General features: G+C 58.9%; 1 protein-coding gene across 1 annotated transcript; it reads left to right on the top strand.

Moving 5' to 3' along the window:
* The first annotated feature begins 929 nt into the window (after positions 1-929).
* On the top strand, positions 930-19,275 carry ABCG4 (ATP binding cassette subfamily G member 4). Its single transcript, XM_036324031.1, has 15 exons — positions 930-1,039; positions 1,491-1,731; positions 7,946-8,063; positions 8,180-8,312; positions 8,422-8,472; positions 8,899-9,044; positions 10,562-10,685; positions 10,802-10,916; positions 11,084-11,223; positions 13,891-13,989; positions 14,160-14,328; positions 15,208-15,308; positions 17,242-17,400; positions 17,516-17,634; positions 18,580-19,275. The coding sequence occupies exons 2-15, from the start codon at positions 1,494-1,496 to the stop codon at positions 18,809-18,811; spliced, it is 1,944 nt and encodes a 647-aa protein (XP_036179924.1). The 5' UTR covers positions 930-1,039; positions 1,491-1,493; the 3' UTR covers positions 18,812-19,275.
* Positions 19,276-22,844: the final 3,569 nt, after the last annotated feature.

Raw genomic sequence — 22,844 nt, 5'->3', positions numbered from 1 at the left:
ATTCCAGGGTGGGGCATGCAGACAGCCGATCCATGATTCTCCCTCATCATTGATGTTTCTCTCTCTCCCTCTCCCTTCCTTTCTGAAATCATTAAAAAAATATATTTAAAATAATAATAAAGGCAACACGACTGACACCGCTTTTCTAAAAAATAAAATAGAATAAAAATCAATGGGAAAATATCCTCGGGTGAGGATTGAAAAAGAACAAGACGCCCCAGGTGGCGCATGTCCGGCAGCCGCGCCCCGCACGGGCAGTGCGGTCCCCAAGGCCCGTTCGCGGGAGGTCGGGCCCTGCGGCTGGAGCGCGGGGCTGCGGGTCCGCTCAGCCGGAGCTGCGGGCAGGCGCCCCGCCAGCCCTGCCCGCCCCACCGCTTCCTCGCCTCAGCGGGGCGGGGCGGATGGCGGCCGACCCCGCTTTCCAAGCCTTCTCGCCTAGTTCGGGGATTCCGGGCCCAGACCCAGGACGGCGGCTGGCGGGGCGCGGGTGCCGACCGGCCGACAGCTCCACCGTCCCGAGCGGGTTGGGATCCATCCCCCCCCCCGCCCCCTGCCGCCGCCGCCCATCGTCCGGTCCAATGCGGCACCTGTCCCCGCGCGCCCAGCTCTGCCCGCCCGCCTGCCCCACGCGCCCTCCGCCGCCAGCCTGCCCGCCCGGGTCCCCGCCGCGCGCTCAGGCCGCGTGGCCGGCGCCGCTCGCCTCCTCCGCGTCACCCCGCCCCGCGCTGCGGGCGGCGCCGGCCCTTTAAGGACGCGGGGCCGGGTCGGTGCTCCGAGGGGAGCGCGTCGCCTGGCGGGTCGGGAGGACGGGCCGGAGGACCCGGGTCGGGAACCCCGTGCGCGTAGCCCCGCGGCGCAGGGCCCGACCTCCCCACGCAACCCGGGATCCCCCGCCCCCGGGGGCCCCCCGCGCCCGCCCCGCCCCGCTCCGGCCCGCGCTGCGGGGACGCGGCGCCGGATCGGGTGCCCAGCCCGGAGGCCCCATCCCCGGCCGTGACCGCGCGGAGCATCCGGCCCGGCCCGCCCGGGGCGCCTCAAGGTGACGCGGCGCGCGGGGTGGGGGGCTCGGGGTGCCCGGGTCTGCGGGGATCGCTCGGGGCGCGCGACGCGGGGCGCCGGCGGGAGGGGCCAGGGCGCTACGCCCGGGACGGGGTGGAGCCTCCAGCCCCCGCTCCCCCGGCCCGCCCGGCGCCCACCTGCACCCCGACCTCCCGGCGGTCACCCTCCCGCCGCCCAACCGGCCCATCCCCGGTGCCGCGGGGGACATTGGAGCCGCCGGAGGAGGGCCGGGCCGGGCCGGGCTGGGCTGCGGGTCCGAGGCGAGGTCGGGGCTGCACCTGGTGCGGGGCGCGGAGCGGGCGAGGCTCTGGCGGCGGGGAGCGGGGTGCGTCCGCTGGAGAGGGAGGCGGGGTGCGGGGCGGGAGCGGCATTAGCAACGGGGGCTCTGACCGGGCCTGGGTCCCCCGCACTGAGCAGGCCCCGCACCGCAGGCGATGGCGGCGAAGGCCCTGGAGGCCGCGGGCTGCGGGCTGGGAGCCGGGGCTGTGGCCGCGGCCGGGGCGCTGGAGGCCGGGCCGGAGCCCCCCGTGCTGACCGCGCCCCTGAAGAAGGTGGAGAACCACATCACCGAGGCGCAGCGCTTCTCCCACCTCCCCAAGCGCTCGGCCGTGGACGTGGAGTTCGTGGAGCTGTCCTACTCCGTGCGCGAGGGGCCCTGCTGGCGAAGGCGCGGTAGGGAGAAGGGGGGCCTGCGGGTGGGGGAGCAGGTGGCGGGAAGCGGGGGCCCCCGCGCCCCGCAATGAGCAGGAGGCCTGGGTGTCCCCCCTGCGAAGCCTGCCCCGCGGGCACACGGAAACCTCAGCCCCTCACTGAGTGGAGGTGCCGGGTCTGGGTCTCCCCACGTGGGAGCTCCGGGAGGCACTAGGTTTCCTTGGTCACCGACGCTTCCCGCCTCTCGGTGGCTACTATGCCCTCTGGTCACTAGGAGTTTTATTTTTAGGGAGGATTCTTGCCTTTGAGGGCCCGCATGAGGAAGTGTGTGTGTGTGTGTGTGTGTGTGTGTGTGTGTGTGTGTGTTCTCAGTGTTTAGCAAATAACCTTGTACCTCTCGAACACTGCTAGTTTTAAAAAATATGTTTTTATTGATTTCAGAGATGAAGGGAGAGGGAGAGCGATATAGAAACATCAATGAGAGAAACATCCATCGCTGCCTCCTGCACACCCCACACTGGGGATCAAGCCCGAAACCCCGGGCATGTGTCCTGACCAGGAATTGAACCCGGGACCCCCTGGTGGGTGAGATGATGCTCAACCACTGAGCACACGGGCCAGGCAACACTGCTAATCTTTAAAGATGTTCTCCTTCCTGAATCTTACGCCATTCTTGCCGAAGCCTTCGCAGCAGGGAGGGTGATGGTTTGTCAGGACAGATGACATCCTGTTACTAATGTAAAAATGGAGGCCCGGGGACGCTGGGGCACTTGAGCCCGGTCACACAGCTGAAGCGGCAGAGCTGGGCCCAGAAGCCAGGTTTTACAGCTCTCCGTGCATTTTCCTGTCAGCATACAGAGTGTCCACACCGACAGAAAAACCTATAGGAGTTACTGAAACTGAGGACGTGCCCAGAAGCAGGATCGCAACAAATTGAGAAAATGTTTCGGTCTTTTCATGCATTTAGAGTCAAAGGAGAGAGACCGTAAGGAGGGTGACATCGGGAAGTGGAAGAAAGCAAGGTGGGAAGTCTCTGGAAGTTAGCATTTACAGTGCGTAGAAATGGCAGCAAGATCACAGCGAGGACTTTGGGAGCCTTCGGGTCTGAGAACGCGGGTCCTCCTAGCATCTGTGTCTGAGGTGCTACCCTGCGTGCGATGTAACAGTGGGCAGGGCTCACGCAGGGAGAGTCACCGACGCCTGCCCAGGCAGGGGATTTATGGCCAGATCAGCCTGTGAAGTTCCTCTTAGTCACTGAGCTGTCAGGCCTGCCACGTGACCCCCTGAGCTTGTCAGGCTTACTGCGAAGCCCCCTCTTTTGCTCACAGTTGTTTTCTCTCTCTTAACCTCCCCCTCAGGACATGTGGGTGAGGTCTGGGGCTCTGAGCGCCTCTGCACCCTGGCCACCCCCCACATCTCCTGCCCTGGGCCAGTGGGCTAGGATGGTGTGGGTGGGGAGTGAAGCTGGGACGTTGTTCTCTGAGGTTGAAGAATAGATCTCCAGGTCTCAGAATTCCCTCCCTCACTCCAGGGAGCGACCCAGAGGTCACAGGGCACGAGCCAATGGAAACGGAGGCACGTGGGCTCCCTGCTCAGCACCCTGTCCCTAAGCAGCCTCTCTCAGCTCTGAGACCAGCTCTGGGCACAATGAGGGGTAGCTGTTATTTCCTTAGCCTTCTCATTTCTGCAGTTTTAGGGAGAAGTGAAGATGAAAAGGAACGGTAGTAAGATGGCCCAGCTCTCTGGTTGCTTCAACCACCAGCACAAAACTGGCGCCCTCGCCTGGTCCTTCACGCCTCTGACCTTGCAGCCCCGCTTTGCTCTACTGTCCCTTCTGCTGACTCTCAGCCTTGCCCCTTTCTCTGCCCTCTGTCCTCTCTCTAGCTCCTCTTTTCACTCGAATCTCTCTCTTTCTCTAAAGGGCAGAAAGTGATTGCAGGTAGGCAGAGAGGGGAAAAGCAAGGGGTGTGGAGAGAGGTAAGGATTTCTCACCAGTCTTCCCTAATTATATGTGACGTTTCTTGGTTTTCAAACACTTTTTTAAACTTAAAAAAAAAATTCCTCAGCTGAGGCTATGTTTTTATTGATTTTAGAGAGAGAGGAAGGGAGAAGGAGAGAGGAAAACAGGTGAGAGAAACATGGATTGGTTCCTTCCTGTACTGGGGATCGAACCCACAACCTAGATATGTGCCCTGACTAGGAATCAAACTTGCAACCCTTCAGTGAATGGGACTGTGCTCCAACCAACTGAGCCACACCAGCCAGAGCAAAATACTTTTTTTTCCCCATTGATTTTTTTTAGAAAGAGTGGAAGGAAGAGAGGGAGGGAGGGTCACAGAGAGAGAAACATCAAATGTGAGAGAGACACATCGATTGGTTGCCTCCCGCACATGCCCCACCCACGCCATGATTGGACCTGCAACCCAGGTATATGCCCTTGACTGGGAATCAAACTCCCACCTTTTGATGGACAGGCCAGCACTCTAACCACTGAGCACACCAGCCAGGGCCAGGGCAAAACACTTTTTTTTCTTTTTTAAAATAAATCTTTATTGTTGAAAGTATTATATAGGTTCTCCTCCCCCGCTTCCCCATTAACCTCTTCTAGCCCGCTCCCGTCCGCCCCCTGCCCTCCGGCCCTTACCTCCCCATCGTCTGTGTCCATGGGTTATGCATGTATGCATACAACTTCATTGGTTGATCTCTTAAAACACCTTTAAATTAATTATCTCAATATTCACGATTATCTCAATATACCCTTGGTGGGAGATATTACTATTTTTACTTCATAGTTAAGGACGTGGAGCCTCTGGAAGATTAAGTGACTTAAAATTGCAAAGAGAGTTAGTGAGGTGGGACTAGAACTTTGGCTCTCTACAGGCCCCTTCCATGCTGAGTAGTTATGGTCCAGCAGGAATCCCAGCCGTGGGCCCCTAGCCACTTGTAAGGTATGTGGCCTTGGAGGCCGGCGTGGCTCAGTGGTTGAGTGTGGACCTACGAACCAGGAGGTCACGGTTCGATTCCCAGTCAGGGCACAGGCCGGGGTTGTGGGCTCCATCCCCAGTGGGCAGCCCATCAGTGATCCTCTCTCATCATCGATGCTTCTCTCTCTGTCCCTCTCCCCTTCTCTCTGAAATCAATAAAAATATTTTATAAAAAAGAGATGTGACCTTGGGAAGGCTGCTTACCTCTCCTGGCCTCACTGTCCTCGTCTGTCAGCTGGGATGATAGGGTGCCCCCCCCCCCCCCACACACACACACACTTGTTGCGAAGCTCCGAGGCCTGTGGAAATGCTCTGTGGAAGGCAAGTGGAAGGCGCCTGAACCAGGCGTCAGCGTCAGCCCAGTGCCTGGCTGTGATGAAAGGGGGAAGCTCAGTATTCCCAGCTTCTCCCCTGCCGAAAAAACCGCTTCCCTGCGTGTCTCGGAAAGGCGTGTGCTGAAGCACAGGCGCGTGCCTTCCGATCGGCGATGTGATGACCGAGGCCAGCCGAGCCCGGAGCCCATGACCTCTCCTCCCCCAGGAGCAGCTGTCCTGTGACCTGGGGGGCGGGGCGGGGGTGGGGGCAGAGTCACTGGGTATCCCCGGGCCCCAGTGGCTTCATCTTTGTTGCTACAGCAGCAAGAAAGGTAATGTTTGTAAATGAACTTAAAAGGCTTTCCTATTAGAGTTTTTGTAGTATTTATTTTTCTAAGTGCTGTATATCAACTAGTTTAAATCACTAAACGGGTGCTTTGGGGATGTGAGCCAAAGGGGCAATATTTTTCTGAGAGATTTTCTTATCACAACCTGGATCCCAGCTATAGATCCGATGGATAAAACCGAATGCTTTGTTTTTTGTTGTTGTTTTGTTTTTGCACCGGTGCCCGCCCCACTCCCCACCCCCGCCGCACAGGGCCAAGGGGAGGCTGACCAGGTTGGTTTTGATCTGATAAATGTACGCATCTCCCCGCCCCCCCCCCCCGCCCCGGGGGGGTCAGCACCCCTCCGCATGTTTAAAACTGAGTGCTTTGAATATCCTAGGAGCCACTGCCATCTTTTTCTTTTTCTTTTTAACTTTCAAATTTTCACCAATTTCTTCATTCAGGTTGCGTTATCAACTGAGGAAAATGGAATTAGCCTAGCCCAGATTTAGCCTTGGATTTACTTTGGAAGGTAGTTGTTGCCTCCCGAGATGGTAACCATGGCGGGTGGAGGACACTCAGAAAGGTGACAGACGTGAATTGTGAAGCACCAGCCAGGCAGGTGGTGCTCTCAGGACCCACAGTGGGCAGCGCTGTCCCCTCTGATGGCAAGCAGAGCAGGCCACGCCCACCTCATTGGCTCCGTCCTTCTCTCCACCCCTTGTCTCACCAGGAGACCCCCGCCCCCGCCCCAGTCACTGCCCTCTGCTCCCTGGATTGTATTACAGAGATGTGCCTGTATGGGAGAGCTTTTCCTCCCAGAGCCTGGAGGACTTCTGCCTCCCCTTACCATTTTGAAATCTGCTTTTCCTTCAAAACTTAGTGCAAATACCACCTCTTCCATGAAGCCATTCCTGATTTCCCCTTGCCCTCCACCCTGATCAGTCCCATTGTCTGCATCTGCATTGTGCATTATTTATACTTTAAAAAAATACATTTTTATTGCCCAGCTGGGCATGGCTCAGGGGTTGAGTGTTGATCCAGGAACCAAGAGGTCACAGTTCAATTCCCGACCAGAGCACATGCCCGGGCTGCAGGCTCGATTCCCATAGGGGGCATGTAGGAGGCAGCTAATCAATCATTCTCTCTCATCATTGATATTTCTCTCTCCCTCTCCCTGGATCTCTGAAATCAATAAAAATATACACATGTATTTATATATGTATCCCTTGCTGGGGACTGAGCCTGCAGCCCGGGCATGTGCCCTGACGGGGGTGAACCAGTTACTTCCTGGTTCACGGGCCGACACTCAGCCACTGAGCAACAGCGGCCGGGCATATGCTTTCGTTACAACCCTTACAGATTTTTTCTCAGATATTTTTTACGTAGATTGTGAGATTCTTGAGTACAGAAATGTGTCTTCCTCATTGTTTTGTCCAGTCTGGAATATAGTAGATATCAATAACATTTGTCAAATGGAATTAATAATATGATGTCACCTTTTTAGCGGGCTGCATACCAAACACTGTCATATGCTTTACATAGATTATTTCATTGGATCTTTTTTTTTGATTGATTGATTACACTTGCACATCCCTTACTGGGGATTGAGCCTGCAACCTGGGCATGTGCCCTTGACTGAAATAGAACCTTGGACCCTTCAGTCTGCAGGCCGATGCTCTCTCCACCGAGCCACACCAGCTAGGGCTGGAGCTAGAATCGAACCTAGATTCACCTGACTCTACCCAGTGTCTTTCTGCCTTCCGATGAGTGAGTGAAGGTGAGCTTTTACTGGGCTGTGTTAGGGGCTGCAGATCCAAGCCCGGGGCAGAGCGCCCACAGAGAAGACGGCCTTTCAGAACGAGGCCCAGTCTCTGTGAACACATGTCCGTGGAGCAAACACTAGGGAACATCTAGTTGCCAGACAGTCTGCCGAGGCTACAAAGATGAGGAGGACAAGACCTGCCCCAGGAGCTCACTGGCTGAGGGGCTGGAGGGGGGCGGGGGGGCGACGGGCACAAGCAAATACCAGCCATGCCGGCGGTGAGAGGTGCTCCGGGTACCCAGGGGCCACCCAGCAGCTTGGGCTGGGTCCGTGGGAAAGCCCTCTGGAGGGGGTGAGAGCGTGACTGACGGATGTCTGTAACCTCGACCCCTCCCCGTGCCCAGCCATGAGATGTGGGGTTGTCCCATGGCTTTCAGAAGAGCATTGTCACCTCTGGTACTTTTTTTAAAAAAAAAATCTATTTGTATTGATTTCAGAGAGGAAGGGAGAGGGAGAAAGAGAGAGAAACATCAATGATGAGAGGGAATCACTGATCATCGGCTGCCTCCTGCACACCCCTCACTGGGCATGGAGCCTGCAACCCAGGCATGTGGCCTTGACCAGAATGGAACCCGGGACCTTTCAGTCCACAGGCCTACACTTTAGCCACTGAGCCACACTGGCCAGGGCCGGGCTCACTGCTGGTACTTTAATCCTCCCCCGTCCTCCCCGATTCACACTGAGCGAGGGCTGTCCATTGCCCTGACAGTCATGGTGGCTTCCCCAAGCCCGGAGGCCTCTGCTCACTCCAGCCCTTACCCAGCATTCCCCGCTCCATCACTGCAGGTTATAAGACCCTCCTCAAGTGCCTATCGGGTAAATTCTGCCGCCGGGAGCTAATTGGCATCATGGGCCCCTCAGGGGCTGGCAAGTCCACGTTCATGAACATCTTGGCAGGATACAGGTGAGGATGATGCTGGGTGGAGTGGGGGCAGGGCCCAGGGGGGAGGACGCCCCCCACGGGAGCCCAGCAGGTGTCTGAAGCAGCCTTGACCCCCACCCCCAACGACGTCCCTGCAGGGAGTCGGGAATGAAGGGGCAGATCCTGGTCAACGGGAGGCCGCGGGAGCTGAGGACCTTCCGCAAGATGTCCTGCTACATCATGCAGGACGACCTGCTGCTGCCGCACCTCACCGTGTGGGAGGCCATGATGGTGAGGCTGGCGGCCCTGCTCCCACCGCCCCTCCGTCCCCACCCTCCTCCTGGGCTGAGGGCCGGGGCCTCCTCTCACACAGCTGACCCGCCTGTGCTCTGGGCCTCAGGTCTCTGCGAACCTGAAGCTGAGTGAGAAGCAAGAGGTGAAGAAGGAGCTGGTGAGTGGGGCAGGGGAAGGTAGGGATGGGACGGCCATCCTTTTTGTTGCTACTGTGTCCTGCGGCACTGAGTTGGGGGGTGGAAGAGTGGTTACAAGGCTGGCGCCCTGGACTTAAGGGAGATGCTTACGTTGGGGTGGGCCCAGCCTGGCCAACGTGGCTCAGTGGTTGAACATCAACCTATGAGCCGGGAGGTCATGGTTCGATTCTGCAGTCAGGGCACATGCCCAGGCTTGGTCCCCACTAGGGGGCGTGCAGGAGGCAGCTGATCAGTGATTCCCTCTCATTGATGTTTCTATCTCTCCCTCTCCCTTCCTCTCTGAAATCAATAAAAAAATTAATTTTAAAAATAAATAAATAAATTGGGGTGGTGCCCAGGGAAGCAGAGACACTGAAGCTGATCTGGGGTTGGGCGGGGCTGGGCAGGTGACGGAGATCCTGACGGCGCTGGGCCTGATGTCCTGCTCCCACACGAGGACAGCCCTGCTCTCGGGCGGGCAGAGGAAGCGCCTGGCCATCGCCCTGGAGCTGGTCAACAACCCGCCGGTCATGTTCTTCGATGAGCCCACCAGGTAGCCCTCCCCTCCCTGCCTGCGCTCACGCTGGAGGCTGCACCTGTTTGGCTGTGGAAACCAGGACCTGCCCTCAGCCTCCTGGGCCAGGATGAGGCCGACGCCTCTCTCTCCCTGCCAGGCCCGTGGCTGCCGCCGCCGCCCTCACAGGCAGAAACCCTTCCTCCTTGCCTGATGCCTCCATCTCCTTCTCTCGCCACAGCCAGTCACCAAGTCCTGCAGATTCTACCTCCTTCTCCACCTCTCAGATTCACCCTAGCCCAGCCGTGGGCAAACTACGGCCCGCGGGCCGGATCCGGCCCGTTTGAAATGAATAAAACTAAAAAAAAAAAAAGACCGTACCCTTTTATGTAATGATGTTTACTTTGAATTTATATCAGTTCACATAAACACTCCATCCATGCTTTTGTTCCGGCCCTCCGGTCCAGTTGAAGAACCCACTGTGGCCCTCGAGTCAAAAAGTTTGCCCACCCCTGCCCTAGCCCCTTCTTAGTGCCAGTGCTAAGTTCAAGGCACCATCAACCATTGCCTGCATTTCTGCAACCTGCTCCTATGTGCTCACCTTCAGTCTCTCCCGGCCCATCCTCCCTCCAAGCCGCCACCGCAATGATCTTTCTAAAACCCAAGTCCAGCCCTGGCCGGTGTGGCTCAGTGGATAGAGCGACAGCCTGCAGACCAAAGGGTCCCGGGTTTGATTCCAGTCAAGGGCATGTACTTCGGTTGCAGGCTCCTCCCGGGCCCTGGTCAGGGCTCCTGCAGGAGGCAACCAGTCGATGTGTTTCTCTCACATCGATATTTCTCTCTATCTTTCCCTCTCTCTTCCACTCTCCCTAAAATCAATGGGAAAATATCCTCAGGTGAGGATTTAAGAAAAAAAAGCCAAGCCTGGCGATGCTCTCTCCCCCACTGACAACATGTATGATGCCATTTGCCTTCAGGATCAAGTCAGAGGACTCACAAGGCCCTGCTCTGACCTCACCTCTTGCTTCACGCTGTCTTGTATGTTTGCTCTAATAATATCGAGTTGCTTAGAATTCCTGAGTCGGGCCATGTGATTCATGCCTCTAAGCTCTGCACGTGCTGTGTCTTCTGCCCGGAATGCCCTTCCCCACCACGCCTGCCTTTGCACCTTCACCTGGCTTAGTGTGTTCTCCTTCCAGAACCTTCTCTCACTTCCCTGCAATACCCTCATGCCGAGGGCTGAATACTCCACCTTTCACTCCGTGTTTCCACAGCACGTTCCACGTGATTGCGAAGGATCGTGCACTTCTCTGCCTCCTCTTTATTCCTCATTGTAATCCCGGTGCCTGGCATTCTACAGCTGCTCAATATATGCTTGTCGCATTGGGCCTCTTGGTCCCTCCAGATGTCTGGATCATAGTGTGTACAGGGTGGAGGGGCTGGCCCTTCCTGCCAGCCCCATCCCCTGTATAGTAGCTGTCCCACCCCAAACAGTCCCTTCTCCAGGCTCTGCCCAACTCACACGCCTCCCCTCCCTGGGGCCTCTCTCTGGACAGTGGTCTGGACAGCGCCTCCTGCTTCCAGGTGGTGTCCCTCATGAAGTCGCTGGCCCAGGGTGGCCGCACAGTCATCTGCACCATCCACCAGCCCAGTGCCAAGCTCTTTGAGATGTTTGACAAGGTGAGTGTCTCTGGCCTCAGACGCCCGGCCTGCGATGGGGCGAGGGAAGGGCCCACAGCGGTGCTGCCGGCCGCCTGCACCACGGGCTTGTCTTCTCACCCTCCTCTCCGCCTCAGCTCTACATCCTGAGCCAGGGCCAGTGCATATTCAAGGGCCTGGTCACCAAGCTGATCCCCTACCTGAAGGGCCTGGGCTTGCACTGCCCCACCTACCACAACCCAGCCGACTTCAGTGAGTGGGCCAAGGGCCAGGGTGGGGGGTCAGGGCTGGGTGCTGAGGGGGCTGAGGTGGGGGCTGGGGTCACGCTCCCCGCCTTCACCATACACCCAAGAGGGGCCGGCTTGCCCTTGGGAACTGAGGCTAGAGCTTCCCCGCGCACCCCGCTCGGTGTCCCCCAGTTATCGAGGTGGCCTCTGGCGAGTACGGAGACCTGAACCCCATGCTGTTCCGGGCCGTGCAGAACGGGCTGTGCGCCATGACCGAGAAGAAGGGCCTTGAGAAGAATGAGGCCCCTGCCCCCTGTCCGCCTTGCGCTCTGGTGAGTAGGGGTGAAGAGGGCAGAGTGCAGAGTGGAGGCGAGGGGAAGGGGTCAGGGTAAAGGCCTGCCAAGGCGGCTGCTCAGAGGCACCGCAGCCCGGGGCTGGGAGCGCCTGGGCCTGGGGATGGCCACGGGAGCAGCTGCCTCGCTGGCGTGTGGAGCCTCTCCGCGCTTCTGCTTTCTCCTGCACTCACTCCCCCCGTCAGTCTTTGAAATTTGTATTATTTTTTTAATCCTCACCCAAGGGTATTTTTCATTGCTTTTAGATGGAGTGGAAGGGAGGGGGTAGAGAGGGAGAGAAAAATACCGATGTGAGAGAGACATCAACAGGCGGCCTCCCGCGTGCGACCCTATCAGGCTGGGGTTTGAGCCTGCGTCCCAGGCACATGCCCTGGACCAGGAATCGAACCCGTGCCCCGTCAGTGAGGGCTGGTGCTCTAACCACTGAGCAACTGGCCAGGGCTTCTTCAGGGAATGTTTGCTGAGCGTCTCTATTGTCCACGTGCCAGTACAGTGCCCCCGGGAAGCCGACCGATGCTGCCTCTGGCCTGTGGCCGGCGGCGCTGGCTGTGCTCCAACCTGGAGGTGCTGAGGCGGCTCCCAGGGCTGCGGGGTGATGAAGATCATCACCAGTGGCAGCAGCTGGCACCACTGGTGTCTCCTCAGCGCCAGCTCTCCTCCTTCAGTGAGCTCCTGCTGCCCCGCTATTATCATTGTCACAGAGCATTACTGTGGAAGAGAAGGCCTGGGGTGTTGCTCAGGGGTTGATTGAGTGTTGACCTGTGAACCAGGAGGTTGAGGTTCGATTCCCGGTCAGGGCACATGCTGGGGTTGAGGGCTCGATCCCCAGTGTGGGGCGTGCAGGAGGCAGCCGATCCATGATTCTCTCTCATCATTGATGCTTCTCTCTCTCTCTCCCTCTCCCTTCCTCTCTGAAATGAATAAAAATACATTTTTTTAAAAAGTGGTGGCATAAAGGTATTATACCCTTAGAATAAATGTGTGTGTTTTTGTTAATCCTCACCCGAGGATATTTTTCCATTGATTTTAGGGAGAGTGGAAAAGGGGAAGACAGAGAAACATCGATGTCAGAGAAACACATCAATTGGTTGCCTCCTGCACCAGCCCTGATGAGGGCCCAGGCTGGAGGAGCCTGTCACCAGTGTATGTGCCCTTGACCAGAATCAAACCTGGGACCCTTTGGTCCGCAGGCCGACACTCTAGCCACTCAGCCAAACTGGTGAGGGTAGGGTAAATGTTTTATGATGGATTCAAGAGAAGAAGTGACTGACCTCCTGGGGGCCCTCCTGGGTGTTGTTGGCTCCCTGTCTCCTCCATTCCAAGTCACTATCCCTCTTCCTGTCTCTCTGTGTCTCCTTGGGATTCACGCCCTAAGGCCGCTTCCCGGCACACAGCTCCGTGGTGATTAGTCCTCCTCCCGTAGATGCGGAGGCCCTGCCCTGGGGATGGCCCTGCCCTGGGGAAGGCCCTGCCCTGGGGATGGCCCTGCCCTGGGGAAGGCCCTGCCCTGGGGATGGCCCTGCCCTGGGGAAGGCCCTGCCCTGGGGATGGCCCTGCCCTGAGGAAGGGCCCGGGTTCTGTGCCTCCACTGGGTGCGCGGTGGCTGGGTGGGTGGGTGGGTGTGTGGGTGGGTGTGTGGGTGTGTGGGTGTGTGGGTGGCTGGGTACACAGTGGCTGGGTGTGTGGGTGGGTGGGTGTGTGGGTGGGTGGGTGTGGATGGCTGGGTGTGTGGGTGGCTGGGTGTGTGGGTGGGTGTGTGGGTGGCTGGATGTGTGGGTGTGTGGGTGGCTGGATGTGTGGGTGTGTGGGTGGCTGGGTGTGTGGGTGGCTGGGTGTCTGGGTAGCTGGATGTGTGGGTGTGTGGGTGTCTGGGTGTGTGTGTGTGTGGGTGTGTGGGTGTGTGGGTGGCTGGGTCTCTGGGTAGCTGGATGTGTGGGTGTGTGGGTGGCTGGGTGCACGGTGGCTGTGTGTGTGTGTGTGTGTCTGGGTGTGTGTGTGTGTGTGTCTGGGTGTGTGTGTGTGTGTGTGTGTGTCTGGGTGTGTGTGGGGGGTGTGGGTGTGTGGGTGGCTGGGTGCACGGTGGCTGTGTGTGTGTGTGTGTCTGGGTGTGTGTGTGTGTCTGGGTGTGTGTGTGTGTGTGTGTCTGGGTGTGTGTGTGTGTGTGTCTGGGTGTGTGTGTGTGTGTGTGTGTCTGGGTGTGTGTGTGTGTGTGTGTCTGTGTGTGTGTGTGTCTGGGTGTGTGTGTGAGTGTGTGTGTGTGTCTGGGTGTGTGTGTGAGTGTGTGTGTGTGTCTGGGTGTGTGTGTGGGGGGGTGTGGGTGTGTGGGTGGCTGGGTGCACGGTGGCTGGGTGCACGGTGGCTGTGTGTGTGTGTGTCTGGGTGTGTGTGTGTGTGTGTGTGTGTGTCTGGGTGTGTGGGGGTGTGTGGGTGTGTGGGTGGCTGGGTGCACGGTGGCTGGGTGCACGGTGGCTGTGTGTGTGTCTGGGTGTGTGTCTGGGTGTGTGTGGGGGGTGTGGGTGTGTGGGGGTGTGTGGGTGTGTGGGTGGCTGGGTGCACGGTGGCTGTGTGTGTGTGTGTGTGTCTGGGTGTGTGTGTGGGGGGGTGTGGGTGTGTGGGTGGTCACTGGACCCAATTTCCTCTCCCCAGGAAGTGGACCCCATCGAGAGCCACAGCTTTGCCACCAGCACTCTCACTCAGTTCTGCATCCTCTTCAGGAGGACCTTCCTGTCCATCCTCAGGGACACGGTGAGGCGTGGGGGGGGGGGGGTAGCGCAGGCTGAGCCTTGTGGGCACAGGATCCTAGCAGCGCCCTCGGGGCCCCTGTGACGGAGAGGGCAGCTCTGTGCTCCTGCCCCAGCGCGGCTGCCCGTCCCAGCCCGTGACCACCCCCCTCCTAGCGATGGCCTTGTCCACAGGTCCTGACCCACCTGCGGTTCGTGTCCCACGTGGTGATTGGTGTGCTCATCGGCCTCCTCTACCTGCACATCGGAGACGACGCCAGCAAGGTCTTTAACAACACGGGCTGCCTCTTCTTCTCCATGCTCTTCCTCATGTTCGCTGCCCTGATGCCCACCGTGCTCACCTGTGAGCAGAGCTGCCCGGGCAGGGGCAAGGGTGCTGGGCAGGGGAGGGGTGCTGGGCAGGGGGGTGCTGGGCAGGGGCGGGAGTGGCTGGTCAGGGGTGGGGGTGCTGGGCAGGGGCGGGGGTGCTAGGCAGGGGCAGGGGTGGCTGGGCAGGGGAGGGGTGCTGTCAGGGGAGGGGTGCTGGGCAGGGGCGGGAGTGGGTGGGCAGGGGTGGGGGTGCTGGGCAGGGGCAGGGTGCTAGGCAGGGGCAGGGGTGGCTGGGCAGGGGAGGGGTGCTGGCAGGGGAGGGGTGCTGGGCAGGGGCGGGAGTGGGTGGGCAGGGGTGGGGGTGCTGGGCAGGGGCAGGGTGCTAGGCAGGGGCAGGGGTGGCTGGGCAGGGGAGGGGTGCTGGCAGGGGAGGGGTGCTGGGCAGGGGCGGGAGTGGGTGGGCAGGGGTGGGGGTGCTGGGCAGGGGCAGGGTGCTAAGCAGGGGCAGGGGTGGCTGGGCAGGGGAGGGGTGTGGGCAGGGGAGGGGTGCTAGGCAGAGGTGGGGTGCTGGGCAGGGGCAGGGTGCTGGGCAGGGGCAGGGTGCTAGGCAGGGGCAGGGGTGGCTGGGCAGGGGAGGGGTGTGGGCAGGGGAGGGGTGCTAGGCAGAGGTGGGGTGCTGGGCAGGGGAGGGGTGTGGGCAGGGGCAGGGTGCTAGGCAGGGGCAGGGGTGGCTGGGCAGGGGTGGGGTGCTGGGCAGGGGCAGGGGTGGCTGGACAGAGGTGGGGTGCTGGGCAGGGGCAGGGTGCTGGGCAGGGGCAGGGTGCTGGGCAGGGGCAGGGTGCTGGGCAGGGGAGGGGTGTGGGCAGGGGCAGGGTCCTGGCAGGGCGGGATCCTGATGGCTGCGTGCCCTCAGTCCCCTTAGAGATGGCAGTCTTCATGAGGGAGCATCTCAACTACTGGTACAGCCTCAAGGCCTATTACCTGGCTAAGACCATGGCCGACGTGCCCTTCCAGGTGAGCCTCTCCCTCCCACCTGCCCACCCCTTCCCTCCTGTCTCACTCCTTCCAGCCTTGCTTGCTTGCCTCCCTCCATCTTGTCACCCATTATCTTTTCCTTTACTTCTACTCACTTCAAAAATTGGCGGTGAGGACTTGCTGTGTTCCAGGCTCTGTGCCAGGCAGGACCCAGTAGTGAACAAGATGGATGGTTTTAAATATATATATATATATATACTAGGGGCTTGGTGCATGAAATTCATGCACCGGGGGGGGGGGGTGGGCGTTATCCCTCAGCCCAGCCTGCACTCTCTCCAATCTGGGACTCCCTCGGGGGATGTCCGACTGCTGGTTTAGGCCCGATCTGATTGGGCCTAAACCAGCAGTCGGACATGCCCCCTCACAATCCGGGACTGTTGGCTCCCAACCGCTTGCCTGCCTGCCCGCCTGATCACCCCCTAACCACTCCCCTGCCAGCCTGATAGACGCCTAACTGCTCCCCTGCTGGCTCGATTGCCCCCAACTGCCCTCCCCTGCCAGACCAGTCACCCCCAACTGCCCTCCCCTGATGGCCATCTTTGACCATATGGGACAGCCATCTTGTGTGAGGGTGTGAGGGTCAATTTGCATATTGCCTCTTTATTATATAGGCTATTTCTTTTTAAAATTTTTTATTTTTTTATTGATTTCAGAGAGGAAGGGTGAGGGAGAGAGAGATAGAAACATCACTGATGAGAGGGAATCATTGATCGGCTGCATCCTGCACGCCCCCCCGCCCCCCACTGGGGATCGAGCCCACAACCCGGTCATGTGCCCTTGGCTGGAATCAAACCCGGGACCCTTTAGTCCACAGGCCAATTCTCTGTCCACTGAGCAACACAGGCCAGGGCGACTCCGTGAATCTTACTTGAAGCGTAGAGGACAGTGCAGGCTCTGGAGCCCTGCTGCTGGGATCGCTGTGAGACACCGGGCAGGTCGCCGCATGTCCCTGCCTCAGAGTCCCATCTGTGAAATGGGATGATGACAGAATCGAGCTTGGGAACAGTTGTGAGAACTAAATGAGTTAATACATGTCAAGTACTGAGAATGGTGCATGGTACACACTCGAGTGTCCAATAACTGTTAGCTATTTGGGGCTTTGTTGCCCCCACCACCTGCTTCAAGCACTAGGGCCCCCAAAACCCATATGGCACCTTTGTGCAAATTAGTAAAAGGTGCCCCTTGCCCTGGCTGGTGTGGCTCAGTGGTAAAGCATTGTGGTTAAAGGGTCCCGGGTTCGATTCCGGTCAAGGGCTCATACCTTGGTTGCAGGTTCCCCGGCCCTGGTTGGGGTGCATGCAGGAGGCAACCAGTCGATGTGTCTCTCTCACATCCATGTTTCTCTGCCGCTCCCCCTCCCTTCCACTCTCTCTAAAAATAAATGGAAAGATATCCTCAGGTGAGGATTCACAACAACAACAACAAAGTGCCCCTTCCTCAGGGGGGTGCTGTGCTAGGCCCAGTGCCTTCGGCTGCCTCTTTTTTTTCGGGGGGGGGGGCCCTGCCTCTTGACCGATGTCCTTGTGCAGGGAACAGCCGGCATGACTGTACGTAGTAGGCTTAGTCCTTGCCCTTCAGGAGTTAGTAACTCATTCGGGACAAAACTCCCGTGTAGAATTAACTAATTAACAATGTGAGGCAGAAGCGCGTCGGGCGGGAGGGAGGTGGGAGCTCGGGGAGGAAGCTCTGCCTCCGCTGGTCTGAGGGCCTCGAGGAGGAGGTGCGCCTGGACGAGGCATGAGGGTCACATGGCCAGGGAGGAGGACACGTGACGGACGGCATGAACGGGAGTGCGAGGGCAGGACTGGGCCTGAGCATCCCAGGAAAAGCTGCTCTAGGGGTTCCTGCCTGGACGAAGCAGAGGGGCTGGCTGCTGTGCCCCAGCCCCCCCTGCCCGCCTGTGCCCCCCCAGGTGGTGTGCCCTGCCGTGTACTGCAGCATTGTGTACTGGATGACGGGCCAGCCCGCGGAGACCAGCCGCTTCCTCCTCTTCTCGGCCCTGGCCACGGCCACGGCGTTGGTGGCCCAGTCTCTGGGTCTGCTCATTGGAGCTGCCTCCAACTCCCTGCAGGTGGGAAAGCTGGCCCTGGGGCCCTGAGGGGAGGAGATGGGCGGCACAGGAGTGGGAGACCTGCAGGAAACCGGCTGGCCACCCTGTGATGGCCCTGTCCCTCCCGCCCCTCCAGGTGGCCACGTTTGTGGGCCCGGTGACCGCCATTCCTGTGCTCCTGTTCTCCGGCTTCTTTGTCAGCTTCAAGACCATCCCCACCTACTTGCAGTGGAGCTCCTACCTCTCCTACGTCAGGTCAGTGTGGCCCCGGCCTCCCAGGCCATCGCCCAGTGCTCCCACCGGTGGCCAGCCCCGGGCGGCAAAGTTCCATCTGCCCGGGGAGCAGTGACCTCCACGCGCCCCTGCTCTGATGGGCAGTGACCTCCACTCTGTCCCCTGCTCTGATGGGCAGTGACCTCCACTCTGCCCCCTGCTCTGATGGGCAGTGACCTCCACTCTGTCCCCCGTTCTGATGGGCAGTGACCTCCACTCTGTCCCCCGTTCTGATGGGCAGTGACCTCCACTCTGTCCCCTGCTCTGATGGGCAGTGACCTCCACTCTGTCCCCCGTTCTGATGGGCAGTGACCTCCACTCTGTCCCCCGTTCTGATGGGCAGTGACCTCCACTCTGTCCCCTGCTCTGATGGGCAGTGACCTCCACTCTGTCCCCCGCTCTCATGGGCAGTGACCTCCACTCTGTCCCCCGTTCTGATGGGCAGTGACCTCCACTCTGTCCCCTGCTCTGATGGGCAGTGACCTCCACTCTGTCCCCTGCTCTGATGGGCAGTGACCTCCACTCTGTCCCCCGTTCTGATGGGCAGTGACCTCCACTCTGTCCCCTGCTCTGATGGGTAGTGACCTCCACTCTGCTCCCTGCTCTGATGGGCAGTGACCTCCACTCTGACCCCCGTTCTGATGGGCAGTGACCTCCACTCTGTCCCCCGTTCTGATGGGCAGTGACCTCCACTCTGTCCCCCGTTCTCATGGGCAGTGACCTCCACTCTGTCCCCCGTTCTGATGGGCAGTGACCTCCACTCTGTCCCCCGTTCTGATGGGCAGTGACCTCCACTCTGTCCCCCGTTCTCATGGGCAGTGACCTCCACTCTGTCCCCCGTTCTGATGGGCAGTGACCTCCACTGTCCCCCGTTCTGATGGGCAGTGACCTCCACAGTCCCCTGTTCTGACACCCCTGCTCGCCTAGGTATGGCTTTGAGGGTGTGATCCTGACTGTGTACGGCCTGGGGCGCGGGGACCTGGCCTGCCCGTTCCAGGAGGAGCGCTGCCCGTTCCGGGAGCCGCAGAGCATCCTCCGCGCGCTGGATGTGGAGGACGCCAAGCTCTACGTGGACTTCCTGGTCTTGGGCATCTTCTTTCTGGCCCTGCGGCTGCTGGCATACCTCGTGCTCAGGTACCGGGTCAAGTCGGAGAGATAGAGCCTGGCCCCGCCTGTGCCCGGCCCCCGCAGCAGGCAGCCTGGATCCAGCCCTTTGGGACTGTTTTAACCTGTGGACTTGGACCCCGGGTGCTGGCCCAGCTCCCTGCCCTCTGCCCACTCCCCCCAGGCTGCGGCCTGGAGCGCGCTGCAGCCCTCCACACTTGCCCAGGAGTCTTCCAGGGTGATGTGGTGTGTAGCTTCCCCCCTTCTCGCTTCCATGCCTGCATGCAAACCCCGGGGCCGTCATGCTCCCTCCGGCCCTAGCACCCCTCTGCTGTCTGCCTGGGAGCCCCAGTTCTCCGCGCCCCACTTACAACTGACCAAAGTGGCCCCTCTGGGGGTCCCAACCACACACGTGTTGTAAACAGCTGTTACAAAGTGGAGGTCCAGGGCTGGGCCCTGATGGGGTCCCTGGAAGTCCCGTGTGGACGTTAGAATGGGTAGGAAGGGCTCTGGCAGACTCCCCCCCCCCCCCCCCCCCCCCCCCGGTGATGGGACAATCTGCTGGACGGAAGCTGGGTTTCTGTCTGCACCACCCTCCCAGTCCAGGGGATGGGAGCCACGTGGGGCCCTGGGATCCCCTTTCCCCTTCCCGCCCCTCTGGCCAGGCAGGGCCTGGTGGCATCTCTGCAATAACGTCTGTCTTGCCCGCCGCCCGGACTGCAGAACGCACTCCCCTCCGGGGTGAGTGGGAGAAGCCCAGGCCTCCCTCCTCTGCTCCCCCGCGGCCTGCATGCCCGCCTCTCAGGAGTCCAGGCACGGACCGTGACCAGGCCTCTCAGCCCTCACACCTGCTGTCCGCGGGGCTCAGAGGAACCGTGACGGTGGCCTGGTGCTGGCGGGCACCGCAGGGAGGGCAGCGCCACCCTCCTCCCGGGGTCCTGCTCTGACAGGAAGGATGAGGCTATGTTGTCCAGGGCATCTTCGGGTCTGTAGGTTCTACTCCCCAGGCTTCCCTTCCCCCCGAGCCAGGGGGGGCACAGGGCACTCGTCCCCTGGAGTTCAGGGCCTGACACAAGCACAAGCAGGGGCATCCATCGGCCTTGGCCACTGCCACCCGGGGCCCTGTGTGCCACGCTGGCTTCCTCACTCCTCCGTTCCTTCCTCAGCACGTGCTGCTCACTCACACTCTTGCCATCTCTCTACCCCCTGGACACACCCTGAGCTCCAGGGGTGAGACACCACACCTGGAGCGTGTCTGGCTTTTCTGGTGGGTCCAGGCTCATTCCATGTCTGATTTTCCTTCCCTAGGACTCTTTTCTTTTCTTTTCTTTTTTTTAAATATATATTTATTTCAGAGAGGGTGGGAGAGGGAGAGAAAGATAGAAACAGCAGTAATGAGAATCACTAATCGGCTGCCTCCTGCACACGCCCCACTGGGGATGGAGCCCGCAACCCAGGCATGTGCCCTGTTTACAGATGGACGCTCACCCCTGAGCCATCTCGGCCTGGCTGTTCCTTCCCTCTTATTACTGTGCATACACCGCTCCACCTTCTCTCACCTGCCGCAGGTTCTCCCCATCACACAGGATGCCAGTTGATTTGTGGGATTTCACTGTTATTAATAAAACCTATATTTATACAGTATGCAGTGTGTACATGTGTGTGGGTCTGGACCTGATACCATGGTCTGTGAGGGGTCTTCAAAGCACTGGACAAGAAGTTTGTGAGCCGTAGGGAGTCTGTGGCAGGGGAGGGTGAGTCCTAGGTGTATGTCAACTAGGAAATGTGTATCTGGTGCAATATCTAGGTCGTGTTTTACATCCTACAAATGCTTCCTGTTTATTATCTCAAGGGAGTCCATGATAATCCTGCATTATTCCTCATGGCAACCCATTTTGCAGATGGGAACGCTGAGACTTGGATTAAATCACTTGTCCAGGGACCCTTAGCTAATGAAGATGGACCAAGAACCAGGTCTTCTGCCTCTCTACTCCTCATCCTTGACATCAACCAATGACACTCATGGTGGGCCCGCTAGCCGTGTGGGTGCCCTGTGCCTGCTGCATGGGTGTGCTCTTACCAGAGGAATACACTTTCTCCTCAGAACTGACGGAGCCCTCCTGGTGCCCCTGGGGCGATGAGAAGTAGGCTCAAACCTGCAACCTAAGCCCTAGGATGAGAGTGGGAGACCACACTGAGCTCACCCCAGTTCTCCCCTCCTCTTCCTCTCTCCTTTCCTTCGGGGCCACACTTACGAGGGCTGAGCCATCAGCCATCAGGGCTGCAGATGGGTCTGGCAGCCTGAGCTTTGGAGTAGCTGTCCAGAAGTCCTTGTGGGCTGGCGGCAGGATGGCAAGAAGCAGATGTTGTCTCACCCGCATCCCTTCCGACCCTGAAGCTCGGGGACTGAAGGAAGGGACTGCACCCACCTGGCCAGCTGCGGGGAGCACCCTGGTTGTGCTCAGGGAGCTAATTGACTGGGGCTAGATTAGGGTCCCATCTAGGACTGACTGTGTATTTGCCTGGAGATGGACTAGCTTTGTTTCTTATGGGGGTGGAGGGTGGGAGTGGGAAATGGAAAGAAATCCAACCCCTGAAATCCTAGCTAGTTTTAGGGGCATTCTGGGTGCCACCTTCTCCCCGAAGTGATGCCAATATTTGTTGTTTTTTTAAAAAATTTACATATATATATATATTGATTTCAGAGAGGAAGGGAGAGGGAGAGAGAGATAGAAACATCAATGGTGAGAGAGAATCATTGATTGGCTGCCTCCTGCACACCTCCCACTGGGGATCGAGACCACAACCCAGCACGTGCCCTTGACTGGAATCGAACCCAGGACCCTTCAGTCCGCAGGCTGATGCTCTATCCACTGAGCCACACAGGCCAGGGCTCATGCCAGTATTTGGCTCTGTAAACTCAGAGAGCACAACATTTCACCATTAGATCGTTTTTCTTAAGATTCTTCAGCTTTACTCTTTCTCTTTGAAAATGCAAACACCCCTGAAAGACTAAAGCCACTATACATTCCCGTTTGTAAATTCCCTTGGTTGCTAAGGAGGTGAGCAGCCCATCTAGCGCCAGCGAAGGCCACACAGGTCCAGGGAGGGGGGCGGGGGGGGGGCGGCTGGCGTCTTTGCGAAGGGAGCTCGCTGCTTCCCTCTTTTACAGAAGAGGAAGCCCAGGGCTGGAGAAGTGACTTGCACAAGCTCTCAAGTTACAGTGCTCTCGCCACCGCCACGGAGAAGCACCTGCGATTTCTCCACCAGTCCCTGCCCCCAGATGGGGTGTAAACGCCCTCCCCCAGCCCAGCCCTGCGGCCGCCGGCCTTCCTGGCCTCCGAGATCACTGCCACACAGGCACCTGTCAGGGCTGTGTCAGATGCTGGAGGGCAGAGGCGACCCAGACTTCTCCCCAGCGCCTGGCACCTATCCTGAGGTCAGGTGACAGCACGCGCCCCAGCAGACCCAGAGGACTCCAGGCCACCCGAGGCCAGTCAAATCCTATGTTATTAAAAAGCTGACATGGCCCGACTGGTGTGGCTGAGTGTTGAGCGTGGACCTATGGACTAAGAAATCATGGTTCCATTCCCAGTCAGGGCACATGCTGGGTTATGGTATTGATCCCCAGTGGGGCTGTGCAGGAGGCAGCTGATCGATTTCCTCCCATCACTGGTATTTCTCTCTCTCTCCCTCTCTGAAATCAATAAAAAAAAAACCCAAAAAACTAAAACTTTACAAAAGCTGACAGGACTGTCATACCCGGGGGAAGGGAACCTGCTCTGAGCTGGGACAAGTCACTGCTGCCAGGGGCCCCTCTGCCTCACACGATGAGGTAAGGGGGGTGAAGCGAGAGGAGTCTCCAGGCCCAAAATGCCACATCAGCCCAAATTCATTGGGTGACTACTTCCCTCTCCCCAGCCCTTTCTACTCCCCTTTCAGAATACCTCTTACAATGCAAACGTGCCATTTCCCCTGCTGCCTGGAATTCCCTTCCTGGACTTCTTTCTTTTTTTAATCCTCACCTGAGAATATTTTCCCACTGATTTTAGAGAGCATGGAAGGGAGAGGGAAAGACAGAGAGAAAT

The sequence above is a fragment of the Myotis myotis genome, unplaced genomic scaffold (assembly GCF_014108235.1).
Source record: "Myotis myotis isolate mMyoMyo1 unplaced genomic scaffold, mMyoMyo1.p scaffold_m19_p_10, whole genome shotgun sequence".
NCBI classification, from domain to species: domain Eukaryota; kingdom Metazoa; phylum Chordata; class Mammalia; order Chiroptera; family Vespertilionidae; genus Myotis; species Myotis myotis.
This window is presented reverse-complemented; position numbering and strand designations above follow the sequence as displayed.

Excerpts from the sequence above, each read along its gene's own strand:
- ABCG4 (XM_036324031.1), top strand. The coding sequence starts at position 1,494 with ATGGCGGCGAAGGCCCTGGAGGCCGCGGGCTGCGGGCTGGGAGCCGGG. Across the intron at positions 11,224-13,890 it reads CCTGTCCGCCTTGCGCTCTG|GAAGTGGACCCCATCGAGAG; the intron begins GTGAGTAGGGGT and ends TCCTCTCCCCAG. Across the intron at positions 13,990-14,159 it reads TGTCCATCCTCAGGGACACG|GTCCTGACCCACCTGCGGTT; the intron begins GTGAGGCGTGGG and ends CCTTGTCCACAG.